At 39.3% G+C, this 22,336-nt stretch overlaps 1 protein-coding gene across 1 annotated transcript; it reads left to right on the top strand.

Moving 5' to 3' along the window:
* Positions 1 to 2,354: 2,354 nt before the first annotated feature.
* LOC140231924 (dynein regulatory complex subunit 7-like) lies at positions 2,355 to 22,336 on the top strand. The gene is made up of 14 exons (XM_072312074.1): positions 2,355 to 2,640; positions 4,952 to 5,246; positions 5,982 to 6,176; positions 6,490 to 6,648; positions 7,577 to 7,795; positions 8,098 to 8,217; positions 9,159 to 9,363; positions 9,945 to 10,073; positions 10,756 to 10,979; positions 11,467 to 11,793; positions 12,885 to 12,995; positions 13,820 to 14,014; positions 19,250 to 19,389; positions 20,467 to 22,336. Exons 1-14 carry the CDS (start codon positions 2,462 to 2,464, stop codon positions 20,546 to 20,548), a joined length of 2,580 nt encoding a protein of 859 aa, XP_072168175.1. The 5' UTR covers positions 2,355 to 2,461; the 3' UTR covers positions 20,549 to 22,336.

Raw genomic sequence — 22,336 nt, 5'->3', positions numbered from 1 at the left:
CAACTGTGATAACATAAAACAAAAAATATTCTCAAATTCCATTTCCCCTAACATTTTCATGAAATTCAGAATCCTCATTTTCATCATACACTTTCTATAGTAAAATAATGTGGGCTAAATTGTGATATCGGTCCCTCTTGTTCTGTGTGTGCGTCTTCACTATGTACAAAGTTAATTGGAAGCAGTCATCGGCTATGACGAAATGAATGGCAGTGAATGGAGTGGTGGACTATTTCACAATCTGAATGCCCTAATGTGGAAATTGTGTTTGTTTGTGTGTGTGTGTGTGTGTGTGTGTGTGTGTGTGTGTGCCACATTCATCATGAAATCAATTTTCATTATTGTTGTTTCAGGGTTTTAATATTGTTTCTACTACAGTATATACACAACGACTTTGATCAATCATATTACCATTCGTGTACTTCAGGGCTATCAACTCTCACACAGTCAGTGCAAGACTGATACTGCATTTCACCCATTTCTATTAAACTGAAACACTCAACACTCGAGAGACAAATTAACAAATACCACCATGTTGATCCAAAGAAAAATATAGGGAAAAAAAGTAAAATTTTAAGTGGACTTGTGGCCATGTAGATGTGGTGAAGTTTGAACTCTTAAAAAATGTATGCACCAGATCAGTTCGGGAAACCCACTCACAAGGGGAGCCCCTCCTTATAAGTAACCCGTCCCCCTTATAAGTAACCCTGTCCCCCTTATAAGTAACCCCCGGGGCACCCCTTATAAGGAGTCTCCACGCTTTTTTGCATTGCAACGCGAAAATGAAAGGACTGCGGCAATTCGCTTATGTCCATAAAGCTTCACAAGTTTCCTAGTTACTCACGAAATTTGAGCAAAATCGGTTCGAGGCATCATATCTAAAATCATGGATTTAAATGCGATGTCAAATGACCCATGCGAATGCTGAAATGTGAGCGATTACTGGCGTGAGTGTCGCCAGGCGCGGCGGCGCGGCAATGCTTGAGTGCAGACGTGGCGACTGAGTACGGACCCATGCGAATGCTGAAATGCGAGCGATTACTGGCGTGAGTGTCGCCAGGTGCGGCAATGCTTGAGTGCAGACGTGGCGACTGAGTACGGTACTCAGTCGCCACGTCTGCACTCAAGCATTGCCGCGCCGCCGCGCCTGGCGACACTCACGCCAGTAATCGCTCACATTTCAGCATTCGCATGGGTCGTTTGACATCGCATTTAAATCCATGATTTTAGATATGATGCCTCGAACCGATTTTGCTCAAATTTCGTGAGTAACTAGGAAACTTGTGAAGCTTTATGGACATAATCAAGCGAATTGCCGCAGTCCTTTCATTTTCGCATTGCATTGCAAAAAAGCGTGGAGACTCCTTATAAGGGGTGCCCCGGGGGTTACTTATATAAAGGGGGACGGGGTTACTTATAAGGGGGACGGGTTACTTATAAGGAGGGGCCCCCCTTGTGAGGTTTCCCGAACTGAGATCAATTGTCAAACCCAATTCCTTTCCCACCCCCCCCCCACCACCACCACCACCAGTAAATTAAGTCCACCACCATGACCACCCACCCCCACACGAAAGAAGTCTTGTAACCAGTACTCCCCAAGATATGCCGCTAGAACTCTCCCAAAATCAATAAACATTGATAATTTAGTGACTTTACCTTCATGCCCTATATCACATCTGACAGTGGACAGTAGCTGACTACATACATCCGAACTGAGCAGGTGATGATCGTGTGATTGCGCAATGCCCAGCAATGCAATTTCTGTATTCCGCACACATTCAGTCGGTGTCAATTGCAATTCATGCTGTCTGGCGGATTCCTCCATACTTTAGTTTATTCTATATGATCACATACGACGTAGAAGATGGTGGATACTGAAAATATCAGCAGTCAACTGTTCACAACCGCCTAAGTCAAGCAAACAGAATAATGGAGCTTCTCCTCCATGGACCACACCACCCGTTAAGACGGTCACATTTTTCTCATGGGGGCTGCCATCTTGCAATGATATTTTCTGCTGCCCTCAACGTCCAAAATGAGACATAAACCTGACAACAGCCAGGCATATTATGATATTAATGCGCAAGTATTTTTTTTTCCTCCTTGAATCAATCTTACTAGGAAATTATGGATTTTTGTATATATCAAACTATGTAAAATATAAAGATGATTTGTTCAAGCCGTTTGTGAAGTTGAAACAATCGATTTTAGTGAGAACTATATTTGTAACTGTTGCTAAGGATTTGGAACATCTGTATACAGTCAGTTGTGATTTGGTCGAGCATTCGGACATCGACAGTGTACGTACACACGTAAGTGCTGCAGCTAGTGTTCGAGTCAAAGATCGTAATATTGCCTGGTGCAGTGTTTAGAAAAAGAGCTACCATAAACCAGTAACCGTTTCTTTCTGCATGATACAAGTTTGTAATTTTTTTGCAGCGGAGTTTTGTTATGATTAAAGATGGATGGAGTAGGAGAAGGTCCAGCAATAGTCGTTGATGAGGGTGATCCCGGCGAAGGAGCTATTCCAGAGGAGGGGTCAACTGCAGAAAATGAAATTCCAGCTGAAGCTTTAGAAGCTGTGGGAGAACTGAAAGATGAACTCGACCAAGTTGTTTTGGAACCTCCTAAGATTGATATGTAAGATACCTCTGGTCATTATTCTTTTTTTGTTTTGTTTATAAATGTAGTCATTTATGGTCCCTGAAAATGCTATGGAAGTGTACTTTTCTATCAATCTAGATATCTAACGTTAGAGTGTTGATTCTATTTCTAACAATGTTAGACCCACGATATGGGATGGATTATTGTCTACGCCCTGCCGTATCGGAGCATCTGATCTTGAACCTTGAATGAGTAAATTACTCTCCCAAAAAGCGAAGACGGGCATACTCGTGAAATAGGCCCCACCACTGCGTGTCCGTACTAATACTACGGCGGCTCGCCTATTTATACTCGTGAATTCAGCCCCACCGTGTGGCGTTCATCGGTAGGTAAGCACCGCGGTAGGGCTTCCTTCCACAGTATAATGGATTAATACTCGTGAATGCGGCCCCACCAAACAGCGTTTACGCGAAATTGATACAGCGGTGGGGCCGATTTCCACAGCATAGCATCTTTCGTACTCTCTTCTCGGAAGGACTCCCTAATGTCCCTCGACTAATTCAACGGCCAATTTAACCATAAATACAACCCTACCTCACCTAAACCCTAACCAAACCCTAGGACCTACCCTTGCTTGCTAACACACGGGTGCACGCGCACTGCGGTGGGGCCTATTTCACGATTTTGCCCGAAGACGCTGTCCTGGAGAGGGCTGTGCTGTGCAGTGTGCTGTAGCATGTGCATGTGGTGATGTGAGCTCAGGTGTGTCAATAGGTGCAGGTGCTCGGTGCAGGTGTGCCTATGCCTCTCATGCAGCATCTTGAGGGTAGGAGGCGGCGCCATCTGTCTAATGACAGGTAGGGCTGCACTCCTAACGTTAGGCCCGAATTTACGAAGGTGGTACAAATGAAACCATGGAGCGCCAAGTATCGCATGGAATATTTTGTTACGAAATCAGTCATTTCGCCGATGAAATGATTATTTTGTAACAAAATGACAGCATTTTATAACTAATAAATTAACATTTCGTCCACAAAATGATAATTTCGTTAACGAAACGGTCATTTTGTTGACGAAATGACCAATTTCGTAACGAAATATTCCATGCAACACTTGGCACTCCATGGTTTTGTCCATGGTTTAAACCATGGTTTCATTTGTACCACCTTCGTGAATTCGGGCCCTAGAGTCCTACAGGTCATCAAAGTACCTGATGTTACTACTTTGGCAGGGAGAGTGTTCCAAATTCTTATGCCTATGGCTCTGGGGTAAATCTGATCTAGATCTAGTCTAGACTCTTAGTAAGTATCATCAATCAGTGCTCACAAAAACAACTTGCTCTCCTTCCCCTGCAATAAACAAGTTACAGCAAAGAAGTCTTGGATCAGATGCGTTGAGTTGAAATGTTGTCATTGCTGCATGCTGTCAACTGTCTGCTGTCAGTTTTATTGATATGAGAATCCTTTATAAAATGATAATCTGGATCTGCTAGATGTAGTACAAGAACATGAATAATTGATCATGATGATGCAGGGCCCTTCTGGGCATAATTACATTGTATAAGCACATCGGTTTCATTGTTTCATTATAATTATAGCATAATTCCTATATTCTAGTTGTGACTTTTCCATACTCAAGACCACTTTTATCTTGAAACATTGACTGCCAAATGAGGTTAACCTCAGAATAATAGAAGAGATGAAAGTGCCGTGTGATCACAGGAAAAGAAAAATATTGGCCTCTTCAGGGTTTTATGCATGAAACTGGGATTCTGCAGTTTGTAATACGATGGAAATGATTAAGATTCAAAGAAGGCAAGTTTTGGCAGTTCATAATCATAGTCAACTAACATCACTCCTACTACTAGCCTAACTCAAGCAAAATCTTTTGACATTGTGTAGGACTGTTATTTTATCATTGTTTGCTTTTTAATGTCTCGTTTGTGTACTCTCCTTTTGTTGTCTGTGTAGACCTTGTATTTGCATTAGTTTGCTTTTCAGCACTGCCTTGCAGTCTGACATTATTTCAGTTAATGATATTCAGTTGTCACCTCCATGACCATCACTTCAGATACCTTTCTTCTTCTTCAGTTTTGTTACCTTCATTCTTTCACTGTTCAGATGTGTTCGTTCATTCCATACCACACCTGATTATTGTTATACCAGGGATGGTCTGTAGCTTAACACTCACAGGAATTTTTACCTTAGTTGATAGTAAAGATCACCTTTTAGATTTCTTCAGATCTTGTTTAGATATTTTTCAAGTAAGTAACCTTGTCTTTACCACATCAATATCATTTCATGAAAGTTGATAATCTTTCTCTACATTCTCACTGGACACACATCAGGACACCTGCAGATCTGCCTATGGACAGCTACCCCCTTTCATACAAGGAGAATGACAACAAGGAGAAGCTGGTGTTGGCGTATGCCGAAAACTTCCGTCGACAGTATGTCCATCTCTACAGGGACCGCAAACCACTCCTGCTGAATCCACTCAATGAATGTAGTGTGGAAAAGTTTGTATGCACCACAATCAGGCCCACCACACTACCTTTCCAGGAACTCTATGACTACGACGGTTGTGCTGAATTTGTAGCTGATTACATCACCTTTGAGCCATTGGATCCACCGGTAGACCTGGTAGGCAACAACATAAGTTCATGCTACATGTAAACTTTGATGTACAGATGTACATCATAATGTCACCATATATCTTGATTTCTATCAGTAGAGTGCTTTCAGATTTATTTTAAAATTCAAATCAACTGTTTGTCCAGGCCCATCATTCCAAATTATTTCCAATAAATGAATTGTAAAGGGCTGGTACTGTTATTAGAATTAATTAAATTTTGTACGAAGAGTGGGAGAGAAAATAATCGTAGCACAACACCTTTCACCAGAGTCAATATTGATATAATGGTCAACAGTCATTTATTATGTATGTTTTGTGATTGGAAGATTTGGCATAGTGTAACATTCATTATTTTACTATAAAAAAATTATGGTCATGCAATCTAACCATGGCATTTTTTTTGCAGAGTTGATGGTGTAAATACACACCCGTTCATCCGTTATATCAAATAGTGTATGTTCTCTCATACACTGTTTTTGATTATGTGCATTTCTTTTCCATGATTAGCCCTCATGCAAGTCTATTTCATCTTTTCCCTAGAGGTGTGAGTGCAATGGACTGAACTTTGGCTTATATGTTAGGGGTATTTGTTATGCACAAAATCTAGTATGATGTATTTGAGATATTGCCTGACTGGTATTTCATGAAAATATCTGATTCCTTGTTGTAGATGGATGTGTTTGATCATATTTACAGTAATCATAAGCCTTGAAATTTTAACCTGTTCTAAACTTCTTCCACAGCCCAAAACTCTGCTGTCCCCTACCACTGTACTGAGAAGGCAGCGAGGAAATAGCTTTGAGATGAGCACCCTTCTCTGTTCTCTGCTTCTTGGAGCAGGATACGATGCCTACGTGGTCTGTGGCTACGCATCAAGGGAGATCACAGTCTGTGATGAAACCAGAGAAATCTGCCCCCTCATGAAAAAGAAAAATGAGGTAAGAAAGTATTTATGTAAAAAAAATACTGTGAACCAAAAATTAATAAAGTTTCACCTTCACATCTGTCATTAGAATATGGGAATGTAGTAAATATGTTGATGCAGTTCATGTTAACATGATTAACAAATGAACAAATTATATTCTCCTGTTGATGATACATTCATAATGAGGATTACATCAAATAACAACTATGTATACTTTTCTGAATGAAATTTCCTACTTTGTGTTTAGATTTCCGCAGTACAGTATTCAAGTGACTACTTTCAACAGTTATGTTACCACACATTTCCCTTTTTTATGTGTCGTGAAGGTGAAAAAGGAAGAAAAGAAGAAAGAGATGAGGAAGTACACTGTGAAACCACCCAAGGATTTGAGAAGCAAGTTCATCTTGGAGATGGAAGCCAGGAAAGATGCAGAGCAAAAGAAGGAGGAAGAACAGAGGAGGAAAGAACTAGAGCAGAAGCAAGAGGTACAGTCATGGGGAATTTATTGTCAGCTGAGAGCCAGGGCACTATTGTGTTCCAAGATTTGAGTGTAGATTATAAAAGAATAAACAATCAATCATATAAAAAGTTTATTTCATCAAAAGTGGGTAAATTTATTAGCAATGTTCCAAATATTGGGTAAAATAATGCCCTTTTGGTTTTAGTTTTTAACATTTTACTGAAAATGAAAATAATTTAAAATTGACACCATTATGTAGAGGAGATCAAGCTCTACAATGTGATATCAATAGTTCAATACCTCCCTTAACTGCAATAGCGCCCTTCTGGTTCTCAGCCTACGATATATATGTATAGATTTTTCATCCAGATAGTGGCTGTCGGCAGGATACTTGATATCATTCTGGAATCATCATAATCCTTCGCAGTTATTGTGCTCAGGACTGTCTATCTTTTATCATCTACTTGATCCATAAATGCAGGACTGTTTGCTTGGTGTCAAGAACTCAGTGATCTTTACGTAATTCATGAGACAAAGTTAGTCTCGGCCACATCATTGTTTGGGAATATTATTTGAAAGTATTCCACATTTTTGTCTTTCCCTGTGATCATTTGTGAATCATCTCACATTCATCTCCGTATAAATCTAATTCATCATGCAAAAGTTAGGTGAATGACCAGGAATACCAGATGTTTAATGTTTACTGTAAGAGCTTTATCTCAAATCTCATAGAGGCTAGACATGTAGTGGTGCTCTAAAATGAAATGTTCACAGACTTGTACAGTACTGTACTTCCATACCAGCAGGTGTTTCTTGCATGCTAGATGATGATGTATACCTTCTTTATAAAGGATTGAAATTTTCATGGATTTTTTGTGTAAATGAAGCGAAGCATGGTTAGTAAATCACTAGAGTAGAGAATGTTATCACTGCTTCTGTTTTGTCACTGTCAGGAGCTGGAGAAACCGCCCCCAGATGAGCTGTTTGGTCTGCGAGTCCACAGCTGGGTCCTGGTCCTGAGTGGGAAGCGGGAGGTGCCAGAGAACTTCTTCATTGAGCCCCTGACCGGGAACAGCTACTCCACTCAGCATGATTCCTACCTTGGCATTGAATCACTGTGGAACAACCAGAACTACTGGGTTAATATGCAAGACTGTTCCAACGGCTGTAAGGTTAGTTATCATATAAGCTTTGGTGTCTGCAGATAGAGGTACTGTGCTACTTGATTTCATGTACAATCCAATCAAACTATTCATTGTCACCAAAAGCAAGCCATGGTGAGGATATATGATATAAATTTTCTTGTATTCTCTTGAGTTTGATATCATTATAGTTGATTTGTATTATGTTTTTAGTTTTGAATAATTCTATTCAAGGAATTATTCTTGTGATATGTGTACTGTTGTAATTTGTTTTAGAGAAAGTTTGTTTGGCATTATACCCATCATGACAATGTCACTTTTCTGTCCAACAGGATTTGCTCTTTGACCTCGGTGACTGTGTGAGATGGGAATTCATGTTCCCTAGCAACGAGAAGCCACTGTTGGATGTACCAGACATGGAGGATGACGCTCTGGACTTCGAAGATGATGAGGTGAGTTTAATTCCAGACTTTAAGTATATGGGCACAAACATTGCACAAGGCGCGAGATAAGCCACTGGTCTTTTCAACAAGGCGCATAGCGCCGCGTTAAATAGACTGGTGGCGAATCTCACAATGAGTGCAATATTACATGCCCCAGTATGAACAAAATAATGTATAAGGTTTCTTAATCTGATATATGGTATGTATTGCAGAGAGAGCAAAGTGTATTCCCCTGTAATACCAAGATATTTGCAAGTAAATAATGTCAATGCACAGGGGTTTTTCAGTCATATGTATTCCATTGTTCACAGGTATCAATGACATCATTCTATAATTCAAAGTCAACATGTGTGATGTATGGTGTCCAAGCTGTCTAAATTCTGCTGTGATCGCTTTCCTTTTTTTTTTCTCCAGCATGTCTGTAAAGGGTGGACTCAACTTTTGAATTGTGGACTATTCAACAAACCTATGAACTACTGTATATTAAGCTGTTGTTTTTCGTGTACAGATATTTTGGGGAATGAAGAGGTCACAGACATTTTCGCGAGATGTTGTTTTCATGCATTGACACCAAGGCTATCGTAACTGCATTATTACCCTATAGTGCTTGTCAACATTTTTGTGTGTTGTTAAATTCGTGGTCTAACAGTAATTTGCAAAATTCACGAAAATTAAACCCTTGCAAAAATAACAATTTATACAGTATGAATTCCCTTTCCCTGGGTCATGGAATATTTTATGTGAAAGAAGGCAAATTAAAAAAAAAAAAAATTTAAGCAGGAATGTAATAACTGTGGTTTAAAAAAAAAAAGAATTTAAGCAGGAATGTAATAACTGTGGTTAAAAAAAAAAATCCACCTTATTTTCTAGTGATCATAAAATCATTCATATCAGTATATTCTTACAATCTGTCCATCTCTGTCTGTCTGTCTGTCTGTGACTTGGTGCAGGATGAGGAGAAGGAAGAGGAGAAGCACCTTGACATGCCCCCCTCCTGGGTGGACCCCCTCCAGCTGTCCCTCAAGGAGTACCAGTCCCGCTGTCCTCAAGGCAAAAAGACCCTGATGTACAAGAGAGCCAAGCTGGAGAAGTATGCCCACTATCTGATGCAGGATGGTCTTATCATTCGACTCTCTATCTACAAAGACAAGGAGTGTAAGTTGGACGCTTCTTTCTTCTTCTCCTTTAACCCCCTCTTCTATAAATGCCAAAATTTTCTGCACATACTATGATACCAAATTTTTCGTCTTGATGTGAAATGACTCAGACCCCCAGTTCCTCCCCCATGATTTTCTGTATTCTTTATACTTGCTCAATCAGTCATATTTTATTGATATGTCTGAATGCAGTCTATTCAGTTTTCCTGTTTTTGAGATTTTTGCTCGTTTGGTGTTTCTTTGAGTCATAGCAAGAAAACACTATATTTGTGTAAACCAAATGGTATCTGAAACTGATATGACTTGGATTTAAACCAAGCCAGCTCAAACTCTTTGATAATATGTGAGGCATGCATTTGCAATCAAGCTAATGTACTGAATGATAACAAATATGAAATTGCTGTTTTCGAAAAACAAACACACACACGCACAACCAACCCCCCCCCCCCCAAAGAAAAAAAGATATACACACTCAAAGATGTCTTGTACTTATGTTTATGCCCAGTCTAGTTTATGTATAAAGTTACTCTAAGAATTCTGATTGTCGAGTATTTCAATTTTTTCCTTGCATCATTGTAGTGAAGGAGCTGGTTCAGGTGAAGGAGTGGTATTCTCATCGCAGAGACAAGCTGGACCTCCGAGTCCACAACCACAGGACTGGACTCATCACAGAGTACTACAAAGAGGGCAGACCACTGCATCTCAAAGGTACCAGTCGTCCAAGAATTTATCCTTACCTTTATAGGATAGATGTTGCAATTTCTGTCTTTAGTTGTATAATTGGTAAAGAGCATACAAAAGGGCCTACTTTGTATTACACCAACACACAGATACGTTATCTTATGGCCAAGTATCGTTTTTTTTTTTTCTTCAAAGCACCTTGAAAATCATGGATATGTTGACGTTAAGCTCATCTGCTTTCAATGCTGTGATGTAGTCACATATTTGATTGCTTCAACTCTTACCATTTCTTTCTTAAGGGAAAGTATAAGATAAATTTGCCTTCTTTCTGATATTGATGCTATACCATCATGAAGGGGGTCAACAGATGACTTCTTTAGCTTCAAATTAATAAGTTGCTGGTGCCAGCTTTATGCCAGTTACAGCCAGCACTGATGAAAGAAATGTATGTTATTTTGGAGTATTTGCACCCAGGAAACCAGTTCAGTGTATAGTTCTTTGGTGTAATGGTCTTAGGAAAATTCAAAAGTCATACAGCTAGGTTTGTTACTATTGTGATTAGATGTGAACTTCAGCAGTCTTAACATTGTACCTAATCAATCTGTATAAAGCAGAACCTGTAATCTACATTAATTATGTTTTTATGATTATGCTGCAAGTGGTAGATCATAAATGTAAATATATATCTATTTTCTTTTCTTCCACATAGAGCAAACCTACAGTCCATGGCCGGACAGTGAGCGCACCATGATCTTCTACCACCATGCCCGCGTGGATGGGCTGACCAAACGGGAAGAAACTGCCCTAGAGATGACGGAGCACTTTGAGAACAGAGATGACTTTCTGTTCTACCGGAACGTTGTCTTTGGCAAGCGACCAAAGAAGCTTGAGCCGGCTGGGACCCAATCCACGTCTGGCCCAAAACCAATCCTGGTGTGTAACCAGTTCCTTCCCTAATCTAGGAATACATTCACAAACTATCCTAATGCATATTCATGTGGATCTTTACCTTACTACTTACTGGTACTTTTCATTGCTATCTTGATTAACAATGTGCTAATGTATAATTCACGATACCAGAACTTTTGTAACTACATCTTCATGACAAAGAACATTTGCAGCAATGAGACCTGTGGCCAGCGAGTGTCATAGTGCACATAATGTTGTGTTGTTTGAAAGCATTAGTTGTCTTAGTCACTAACTATGACACTGCTACATATAGTAAAATGTAGAGTAGTGTGTATTGAATAGGCTGCATATATATCTGAGTGCCTTCAAATGGTATTTTCCGAAGTTAAGGAGTCTTTGTAGACATGCTAGATTTGTTGACAAAGTTTGTGATTGGTCAAGACACTGTAAAGGACTGCTAATCAGTAAAAGCAAGAACAGTCACGTTCATCTCATTCTGTTCTCTTTCCAGAAAATTATGGACAGATTCAATCGCAACCGGTCCAAACCAGCCAACGAGGATGTAGCAGAGTGCATCTATCTTATCTCGGAGGATCGCATCCAGCTGACGTTCCACCACCAGGATGAAAAGATCACGGCATCCACCCGTGACTTCATCAAGCCGCCCAATGCCAACGACAAGGGAGCCGTGTTGACCTTTTCCCCCGACATGACCTCCACGTTTAGGGTAGATCCCCACAAGGACCCGCCCAAGAACCTCTACATCTATAACCTATTGGTCTCACTGGTTGACAAGGAAGACAAGACAGTACACAGTGTCAGAGACTCTGAGGATGAGGTGAAATTTTAACATGAGTTTTCCTTTCTCTCCCCTCCCCCACCATTATTCTTCACTTTATTCTCTTTCACGTGCAGTGGTAGAAAAGATTCCAAGATTTTTTTTTTCTCTGTAGTTAATTAGCAAGGATGTGTTTCAGTAGAAATGCCGCCTACCAGTGATGTTCCATTTTCCCTCAGAAATGATATACAAAATTCCTCATAGGAATCTTTAAATTTGCATGAATGTCCCAATACCTATTTAAGGATGTTCTCACTTTTGTATCTCAGTGTGGGAGGCTTCATGAGTAAAGCACACTTCATGTCTGAAAAGTCAAGATATAAAAGTCCAACCTACACAAGACAGTTTCATAGAGTCTATGCTTCAAATTCTACCAAGTGATTTTAAATGTGTCAGGAGCTCAACCTTTTAAAGTCCAAATAGTGACAGAACCCATTCCTTCTTAATTTTGCAAATTAAGTACAGTGCACTTCCATTATAACAAACACGGTTATAACAAAATGCTCGTTAAAACAAAGTAAAATTCAGGTCTGAAAATTATTATCTGTATACCTTTTATATACTTGACTGTTAGCTACAACGAAATTTCAATATAACGAAGGAAAAATGCCAATCCCGAGGACTTTGCTATAACGGGAGTCACCTGTACACAGTGCTTTCCTCAAAATGCAATACCAGGACTCTCCTTTTCTTGTGGATTTACTTCTATATGGAGTGTGGACTCAATTAAAAGAAAAAAAGAAAAACAGAAAGAAAAAAAAATGGATTTAGAAAGAGTAAGTGTGATGTGCAACAGATTTTGTCATCCGAGACAGGATGATAATAGATGTCTCTCATTGCCTGTGCTGACAGTGGCAATACAAATCTGAATCATCCACCTACTGATTGAATCCTGTCACAAACAGAAGCAGTGGGCTCTGAAAATACATCCATGCATGTATCAAATGTATCACTCCAGAGGATTGCCTCAAAGCCGTGTTTATCAGTCCCTCGCTCCATTCCATCAGAGAGCGGCCCATCTATGGCCTCTACTAGGAGTAGTGGCTGGATCAGTTGACTCACGTTTCTCCCTCGTTGATTCCGGTTGCTAGGTGAAGGAGATCCTTGGTGAGAGAAAGGAGGAGGAGGAGAGATCCGAGCTGGACATATCGGTGTATGACACGGAGCGTAATGAGAAGGCCAAGCAACATCGCATTGAAAGGGTAAACAAAATCATTGATAAGAAAGGATAGTAGCTGCTATATTGATATACTCTTCTGCACATTACAAAGTAGTAGTGACTTTTCAAAAGATAAGTTTATAACTTGGCTTAAGCTCACTAATTGTAGCTGCTGGCCTTACAAACAGATAGTAAGCTACTTCCAATTAGCTTTTAAGTCTTGTCCATCGAATGAATGTTACAAATTATTATTTCATTACAGCAAGTATCTATGCCTAAGTACAAATTGAGCAGAGTTTCTTTTTATACATGATGTTAGGTGTATTAATTTGATAAAACCTTCAGAACTTTCAACTGTACCAATGAGAGTAGCATCTGCTGTTTAGCTAGTGTAAACTATTTAATTCTGCCCTAATGAGTCATTTCAAACTTGTCAAACTCGGGTGTTACCTTTGCAAGGAAATATAGAATATAATTCAGATTTGCCTAATCTCTGAAGCAAAATTAGGTATCAAGCATATTAGCCAGATATCTCAATTGGCGTAGTATCAGAGATGTATGAAGCCAGAGAAGCAAGACCAAGACAGTGGCAAGTATATGATCAAAATCACCACCACTGCCACTATCGTCATCATCATTACTAATCAATAGTATCGCTATTACCTACAACATTTCCTTATAGCCATCATCAGCAACTGTAACATTGTCATCATAACCACCGTAAGAGCAATCATTGACAGCAGCAGCAAAGGCAATATTATAATAATCATGAACGTTGAAATCACAAACAAGGTTGTCAGGGATGTCCATTTTTTCTCTATCATCATCATCATCATCATCATCATCTTGACTCTAATGTGCACACAGGAGCGGCTTCAGATGGAGGAGAAGAAGCGGCGAGAGGAGATGGAGCTGGATTACCTGGCTCCATTCCTGGCCCAGATCGGAGACCCTGAGAAGCTGACTCGGCAACAGGCCCTCAAGCTGAAGGAGGACTGTCTGGCAGACCTCAAGATGAGACTCATTGACAAGGCTAATCTCATCCAGGCACGCTTTGAGAAGGTTAGTAACAGGAGTGTATGAGACCTGCACGACAGACAATCTCACTCAGGCCCGCTTTGAGAAGATTAGTCCCAGGAGTGTATAAGACTTGTAGGCAAGACTAACCTCGTTCAGGCCCACTTTGAGATGGTTAGTACCAGGAGTGTATGAAACTCATAGGCAAGACTAACCTCACTCAGGCCCACTTTGAGAAGGTTAGTACCAGGAGTGTATAAGACTCGTAGGCTAGACTAACCTCACTCAGACCAAACTTCAGACGGTTAATACCAGGAGTGTATAAGACTTGTACTTGGGCAAGACTAACCTCATTCAGGCCCGCTTTGAGATGGTTAGTACCAGGAGTGTATGAAACTCACAGGCAAGACTAACCTCACTCAGGCCCGCTTTGAGAAGGTTAGTACCAGGAGTGTATGAGACTTGTAGGCAAGACTGACCTCATTTAGGCCCCGCTTTGGGAAGATAAGTCCGTATCAGGAGTGTGTAGGATGCCGCAAGGATGCCTGTATGACAAGCTGTACAATCATTATTCTTTAAAATGTGTGGATCCAACATACAGCTAGATTGATGTCATAAACAGGACAGTGACATTTGTAGCATCTCATGCCCATCTTATGGTCAGGAGTACAAGTTTTGTGAGTTCCAGTGATAATATGTTTATTACCGTAACAACAGCTCAAAGGATTTATAGCTGCTTGGTTACCTGCTTGTGCTACAGTAATTTGCAGTCTTAATTTGTTGCAGTCATAATGAGCTACTTAGGGAGTCTGATGTAGCTTTGAGTCCTCCTACATTTTCTTTGCTGCAGTCTTCCATAGAATAGTTGTTTCACTTATTTTATTATTGCTTTTAGTGTGCTTTATTGACCATTTGAAGTACATTACATGACGTTTTTGTGAATTATGAAGGACATTACTGGAAAAGATATAATTATGTATGTTTGTAAACGAGAAACATTTGTATCACTGTACAGGGCTGTGAGAGCTCAGAGTTTAGTATGATTTCAGACTTTTTACTCTGCCCGTAACCCCTCTTTTCAGACTTTTTTTTTTCCATGCAGTTCAGATGCATTGAAATATTTACAGATTAAGGCACTTCAGGCTGTTTTCCCCATAAGTTTCAGATTTTTTGTCTTTGAGTTTCTGACTTTTTTCTGCAAGTACTCTAGCAACCCTGGCTATAAACAAATAGATTCACATCACAGTGAACCATTGCCTCACTTTCAAAGCTTTATCAATTTCTCACTTTGATTTAGAGTATGAGATTTGAGATTTCATGACATTCCCTCATCGTTACACTGGATATGGATTTTTCAGGCCAGAGATCTCATTTCATTCCAGCTATCATGTGCACATTTAGCGCTCTGAAGAAAAAAGTATGTCTGGGTGGTCGACAGCAGGGATAAGAGTAGATTAAAGATGGAAGGAATCGTTAATGAGAGGGATTATGTGGGGATAGGGTCTGCGTGCTGAGAGCTAGATAGTTTTAGCCTGGTGCAGAAGTCCCAATGGAAAATATAATGTGAATTTTAAACAGACCCCAGAACAGACATGTTGACTATGCACAGATGACTCAGTGTGAGAATGCTCTAGTTACCATTAGTCTTAATTTCTTTTCTCTCAATAGTGGGAAGGTTAGAGTGAAAATGTATTATATATAGGACATATTGAAAGTGCTTTATGTCATTGCTGCTGATAGAGGGGCGTGCGTGGTATTATTCATAAGCTCTGCAGGGCAGTCTGTGTTATGATGGAAGGGGGTAGGTTGATTTTGAAAGATATAGACTACTAGTAAGCTATTCAACTATTTCAGGTAAGTGTGCAATATGAAAGATTTCCCTCTGTCTATAGCCCCATTGACACATCAATGACTGGTGCACTGCGCTCAGTGTAACTTCCTCACATGAACTTAGCATGAACCATTTGTAGTGACCCTCGCTGATTCAGGAAAATAGTGCATTGCCATCAAGGAAAGGGAACCTAAATCAGAGGATGCAATTAGCTCTATGGCTGTTACTCAAAAAGGGGGGTGGGGGGTGCAGAGGGGAGGCAGTTAAGTGATTTATTGTGACAGTAACTTCCACCCCTCATTCTCCTTTCATACAGGATATGCCTCTATCTGACATAAGAGGAAGGAACTAAGGAAAAGTAGTGCTGCAAAAAAAAAAAATCATTGGTAGAACTAGAAGTAATGATAGATGAAAATAGAGCGTAGATTTTTAATGGGAGAGAGAAAAAAATATATGTTACCTCAAATGAGTTATTGCTTCAGTGCAGTCAGTGTTTGCAAGCCAGTAGCATTGCCAGATGAAGTTGTCATAACAGAAGATATTACCTAATTTGACCTTTAGCCATACAATCATAGACAAAGGGAAAGATTTCTGTACTGCCTTCTTTGCAGTTAGATATCTTCATGTATCTGTGATCCCTAATTCTAAAACCACAAGTGCATAAATACTGTAAAACAAGGAATGTTTGTGTGCATTTTAATTTTGCGAATTTCATGAGCGCCAAGATTCACGAAATTAAAATGCACGTGAAATTTTTTGTCTACACTATGCATTAAACGCCAGTGGCAATTCGCAAAAAAAAAAAAATTGCCGCGAATATATCATGTTTTACAGTAAATGATTATATCAAAAAAATTCCAAGAGGAATTCAACGTTTATTTGACAAAAATTTATTTTGATATGGCTGAGATACCCAAAACAGAGTAATCCTAATAAAAGGTGGGACCCACCTTTTATTACGATAGCTTTTGATTTTACTTTGTTTTTGATGTCTCAGTCAATCCAAAACTGATTTTGGTCAAATAAACTTTGAATTTGTCTTAGAATGGTGTGCTCTTTACTATTTGTGAGTGGTTTCTTGGTATCTTGCAAAAAGTTGAAATCCCAATCCTTGCCTCCACCAATGCTGTACCATCCCTTTAAACTTGTGCCAATTGTGAATGGAAACTACTACAACTTTTTTAAAACTATCTAGATCCACATGTCTGGTGACTAAATGTCATTTCACTGTATATTGCAGCAATTTTGATATGCTATTCAATCCTCTGTCATCTTTGATATCTACTATCAGGTTATAGCTTTGTGTATGATCTGAAGATGTGTAACTTTCTCGGGCTGCAATTTGCCATGAAGTGATAAAACATGGATACAAGCTAATTGGTGTTATCTCCAGGACTGCAGATTCATGACTTGTCTAGTGTAGTACCCTGTGTGAGTCTTAACATCTTTAGCAACGATGGAAACACACCTTTGACAGCCAGTGTTCGGTAGAACACCAGTTGTTTCTCAAGGACATGGGGTCTAAACACACACACTCACAAAATGGTGATGCTTGCATGTGTCAATGCTTTTTTTTTTCTCTCTCTCTCTTTGAAATTTTATGATGACTCATTGCTGTGTAGCCAAGAAGTGAGTCGAACACTCAGGTCTGAATCCATAGATTGACTCTCAGTAAATCTCAACACAGCTACTAAAAACTGATTTCACCTGGTTGTATGTTTACATTCCCCCCCCCCCCCCCCCCTCTTTTTAAAAGGGGGTAGGGGTCCTGGTCATTATGTGGGTTTATTGATGTCAGTGTGATATCAGAAGACAGAGACCATGGAGATCCTACGTGTGGTTGGCATGGTTGGTGACATACTCAGCATGTGATAGTGCAGTGTGGTTTTGCCCGATAATGGTGACTTAAAACAATTTTGCGGTGATTCACGATGGTATAAAGGAATGGAACATGAATCAAATTAGCAATGCGATAAAGGAAATGATAGTAGACCTCATTAGGTCAGAAGACCTTGACATTTACAATTCACAGACTGTGCTTGTGTCCCTATTAAATTTTGCTACAGCACTTATTTGATTTTTCTTTTATTCTTGAGGTTTTTCATATTTCAAATATCAGGTCATTGTTTTGTAATCTAGCAGTGATGTTGAAAGAAAAAGTATGCTAAACATGCAAATCTACATGCAGTAAACAATGTAATTTGCTCACACATGTTAATATTCTCTGTGACTGTGTACATACCCCAGTAGATCAAATTTGTGATATTTCAGCAAAAGATGATAAAAGCAAAGAAAAACGGTCTCGTCTAAAGTGTTGTTGCATACCATTCCTGTTATATAGTACTACATGAATCTAAGCCTACTTTACATGGCAATATTAAAACATCCTAAGAAGCACTTGATGTTTTAATGTTCTATTTCAAAAACTTGGATAAAGCTGATTTTTTTTGCAAGAACTTACCTAGAGATTAGCTGTTTGTCTGGCATGATAGGACTTGGGTCACACTACTTACAAAATAAGGGGCAGTTTTCAAGACTGCATTATTTTTCAAAACTACATGTATCTGAGCAACCAAAGGATCATGAATTTGTTTACTTGGAGGAATATTGCCACTACCATGTGTATAGCTGATATTGAGATCATGCTGCTGGTAATAATCCCCAGTCAGCCCAGCTAGTAGGCCAGTTTCAACATCCTGCACAGGAATACATACATGTATATATAATATATCCTTCTGGGGAATTTTCTGTATTGCTCATTACTGATTATTTTCAAGTAGTAACTACCAGAAAACATGATATTTCAGATGTTTTGTGATAAACAAGCTAAACTAATGTCATAGCTAGCTTTGCTCTCATTCTTCTCCGTGTATTTGTTGGTTTTCTGTTTCATTTTCTTTCTTTTTTTTAATTACCATAGTTTAAATTATGTCTGTTGCTTACTTCTTGATTGCTAGTGTAATTCTTTGTATTGTTATTCTTTAGTCAGGGCACTATACTGGATTAAACTCTTGACTTCAGATGGAGATCTTGAGTTGAATCTGGCTATGTGCTTGTGTTATTGGAAGAGATATGTTTTTACCGATGATGTCCCTTTTGACCCAGGTGTATAAATGGGTACCTGGCAACGCTTGCGTGATAATGATGGCAGGGCCCTCTGGAAGAGTGGTGCTACTACTGAAGGGGTTATGATATCATGGTCACATTTCATAAAAGCTGATAGGATTGCAACTCTTGCTGGAATGGCAGCTTCCCATAGCAGCAACCAATCAGGAAGCTGGATTCTTCTTGTTACCATGACAATTGCCATTCCAGCAAGACTTGCTATCAAATGTTTATGAAATGGGGCCCAGATTGTCACATTGCCTGCACTTTGATAGTTGGTGTGTCATATGACATGTAACTCACCTTTTTTGTGTTTTTGCGTGTATTTTATTTGTTGTCGCTAGGAAACGGTAGAGCTACAGAAGAAGCAGCAGTGGTACCAACAGAACCAGATCAACATGCAGAAAGAGGATGAGGAGGAGTACCTAGAGTACTGCAGTGAGGCCATGTTCCGTATCCACATCCTGGAGCTGAGACTAAACAGGTGGGCCTCTCGCCCCTCCCCTCCCCCTCCCCCTCCACCACCCGCAACCACCATCAATGGACATGCAGTTACACAAACACCCAAACCCACACACAAACAATTACTGTAAAATAAGAAATTTTTGTGTGCATTTTAAGTTGAAATTCTTGTTTACACTGACAATGAATTGATGCCAGTGGCAACTTGCAAAAATTTCATTCCCAAAAAAAGGCTGTCGGCCGCAATCCGCGAAAATGTTAAACAGAGAATTTTTCTACCTTTACAGTTCAACTGTGACTTTTGCTTATGGTGATCATATGACCCGGGCTGTTAGATCTGTACAAGATTACAACTGAAAATATCATTAATATGATATCTAATATGATGTTCACAGCAATAATATCTTTGATCTGATATTTGTAGTACTTGTTTTAGAGTGATAATGATAATCAGTGTTGACTGTGTGGTGATGATGATGATGATGATAATATTAATGAGGATTACAAATTTACTTTTATGGACATAGGGTTGCTTTTTAACTATTACTGCTAAATAGTACACATTCTGCTGAGTAAAAGATGTGCAGTGAAATTCAAAGTTGCCAATTTGATAATTGCAGGATGATGATATCTGCAGCAAGCTCCCCAGGGCTCAATCGGTTAATACAGTGCACTCCCGTTACAACAAACACCGTTATAACGAAAGTCTGGTTCCAACGAAGTAAAAATTCAGGCCGCAACAGTAGCTCCCCATGTACTTTTATGGTTTATTTGTTCGATTATAACGAAATTGCGATATAACAAAAGAAAGCTGCTGGTCCCGAGGACTTTGTTGTAATGGAAGTCCATTGTAGCTCATGATTTGGATCCTTTCATGGCTGTGGTAGGAATAAAAGTATCTCCTACCACATCCTCAAGATCACACACATATCAATATCAGAGAAAAATTATATTTCCTTGGAATATAAGAATATGTGATGTGTCTTGAAATCATATGTTTGTTCTGATTTGTAGTTTGTCCGCCATTTCCTTTTTATATCTGTAATTATGTATTCTGTTACATCTCTTCTCCCTTGTCATTATTGTACCCATGAACCAGGCACAAAGAAATGGCTCCACACAAGTACATGGCTCTGGATCAGAAACTCAAGACTGATCCAAGACTGTCGGAGTTCTTCTAAACACTGGGATGAGAGGTTTCCAGGGCGATGAGAAGTCTTGACAGGGAGAGCAGGTCACTGTGGGATCATGGGAATGTTTGGAAGAACTTTGGGGGTCCCTCAAATGTGAAGGTCCTGTGACTTGTGTCAAGGGATCAAGAGATCCTCCTTCAGCAGTGTGTAATAAGTTCCGTCCAAGGCAGACTCTGCAACAGTGTGTGATACAATGTGGAGCTGTATAAATCCTTTATGACAGAGATGATGCTAGGCATGCATTATACATCTACTTTGGATACCAGAAAGGCAAAATGTCTGGTAAAAATTTTTAAAAGAGTTTTCTGTTGGATGTATTCTGAGAATATAAGTGATATGAAGTCATGAAGACAAGACCAAAAAATATCACTCAAATAATAGCTGTAATACAGTGGTATCAAGAAACTGCCTTTACATTTCTTGCAATTCTCTAAAGATGTGTTTCATTGAATCTACCTAAATTGAATTCCTAAGCACTGTCAACTTGTGTGTCATGGAAAATGTCAGTTTATGTGAAAGAGCACATCCGCATATTCCTCAGATGAATGCTGTATGTGTGACATATTGAACTGGATATGCACTATGAACTCTTGCTGCACCTGTGGCATCTATTCCACAGTTTAGCTATAAGTTTATTATAGCTAAACTCCGCAAGTCTTTCATGTAACATTTATCAGTCTTTGAAGTAAAAGTGACCAGATAGTGTTACGTGAGTTTCATCAGGGAAGAAAACTTATCAAGGAAAAAATGTGTACTATATGTGACATTTAAAGTGTCAAAAGGTGTTACAAGTTTCCAGCCCATCAGTGCCAGAACACCCATAAACAATTACCTTCACTTTGAAACAAGATTAACACAAAAATGTTGTTAAAGTAAACGTCTAGATTGCTTGCTTCTCCCTTGTACCTTTTTTTTTTTTTTAAACAAATTTCTTTTGAGCTTTGTCTCGCTAGAATTTTGTTTCTTTGGAGAAGAAAGTGAGATCCGCACGACATTAAGCATAGAAGCTGACTAATACCCCTTTCATGCTAGTCACTCGGGGGATTGCCAGGGAATCTAACGGCAACACTTGGGAAGAATTTCTTTCACACTCGTGATTGAACTCCCAGCTGAATTTCTCCAGTCTGCTCTTCAGCGGTCAGGCATACACATGTATTTAGGATGCATGTGTGAAATGCTTATTTCTTGCGCACTCAACATTGTTGATATACTGGCTTGTTGCTCCAAAAAGAAGGTACATGCCAGCACTGACATACAAAAACAAAAACAACCAAAAACAAAAATAACCCCTAAAATTGTTTATAACCAGAAACAAAATATGACCTTTGACATTCATTGGGGTGCACCAGGGTGAATTTTGCTGAAATTTGCTGAGCATGAAAGGAGTATTAAATTCAACACCCATTTAAGCTTTGTCATTTTTGATTTAAAAGGCAAGGAGAGAGAGAGATCTGCTCATTGGTGACATTAAATGTGGATACTGACTCAGAATCAGTCCCAGTCACACCTTGCTTTGCATAATAGTGACTGCCATACAAGGCCAGTCACTTCGGAGAATGCTACGAGTTAAGTTGTGCTGGAAAACTGCAGAGTTCGTACCTTGGTACTCGCATACTAAATTATGCCAGACATATTTTGTATTATCAATGTACATAAGAAGCCATAGTGCTATGAAAATGGTGAACGAAAAGTATTTGTATGAGATATATAAAGTCGGGATATGTTGTATATTAGAAGAATGACATGAAATAAATTTTGAGGTTACTGACCAATGTA

The sequence above is a fragment of the Diadema setosum genome, chromosome 1 (genome assembly GCF_964275005.1).
Source record: "Diadema setosum chromosome 1, eeDiaSeto1, whole genome shotgun sequence".
Classification (NCBI taxonomy): domain Eukaryota; kingdom Metazoa; phylum Echinodermata; class Echinoidea; order Diadematoida; family Diadematidae; genus Diadema; species Diadema setosum.
The sequence above is the reverse complement of the archived record's forward strand: the minus strand, read 5'-3'. Positions and strand labels throughout refer to the sequence as shown.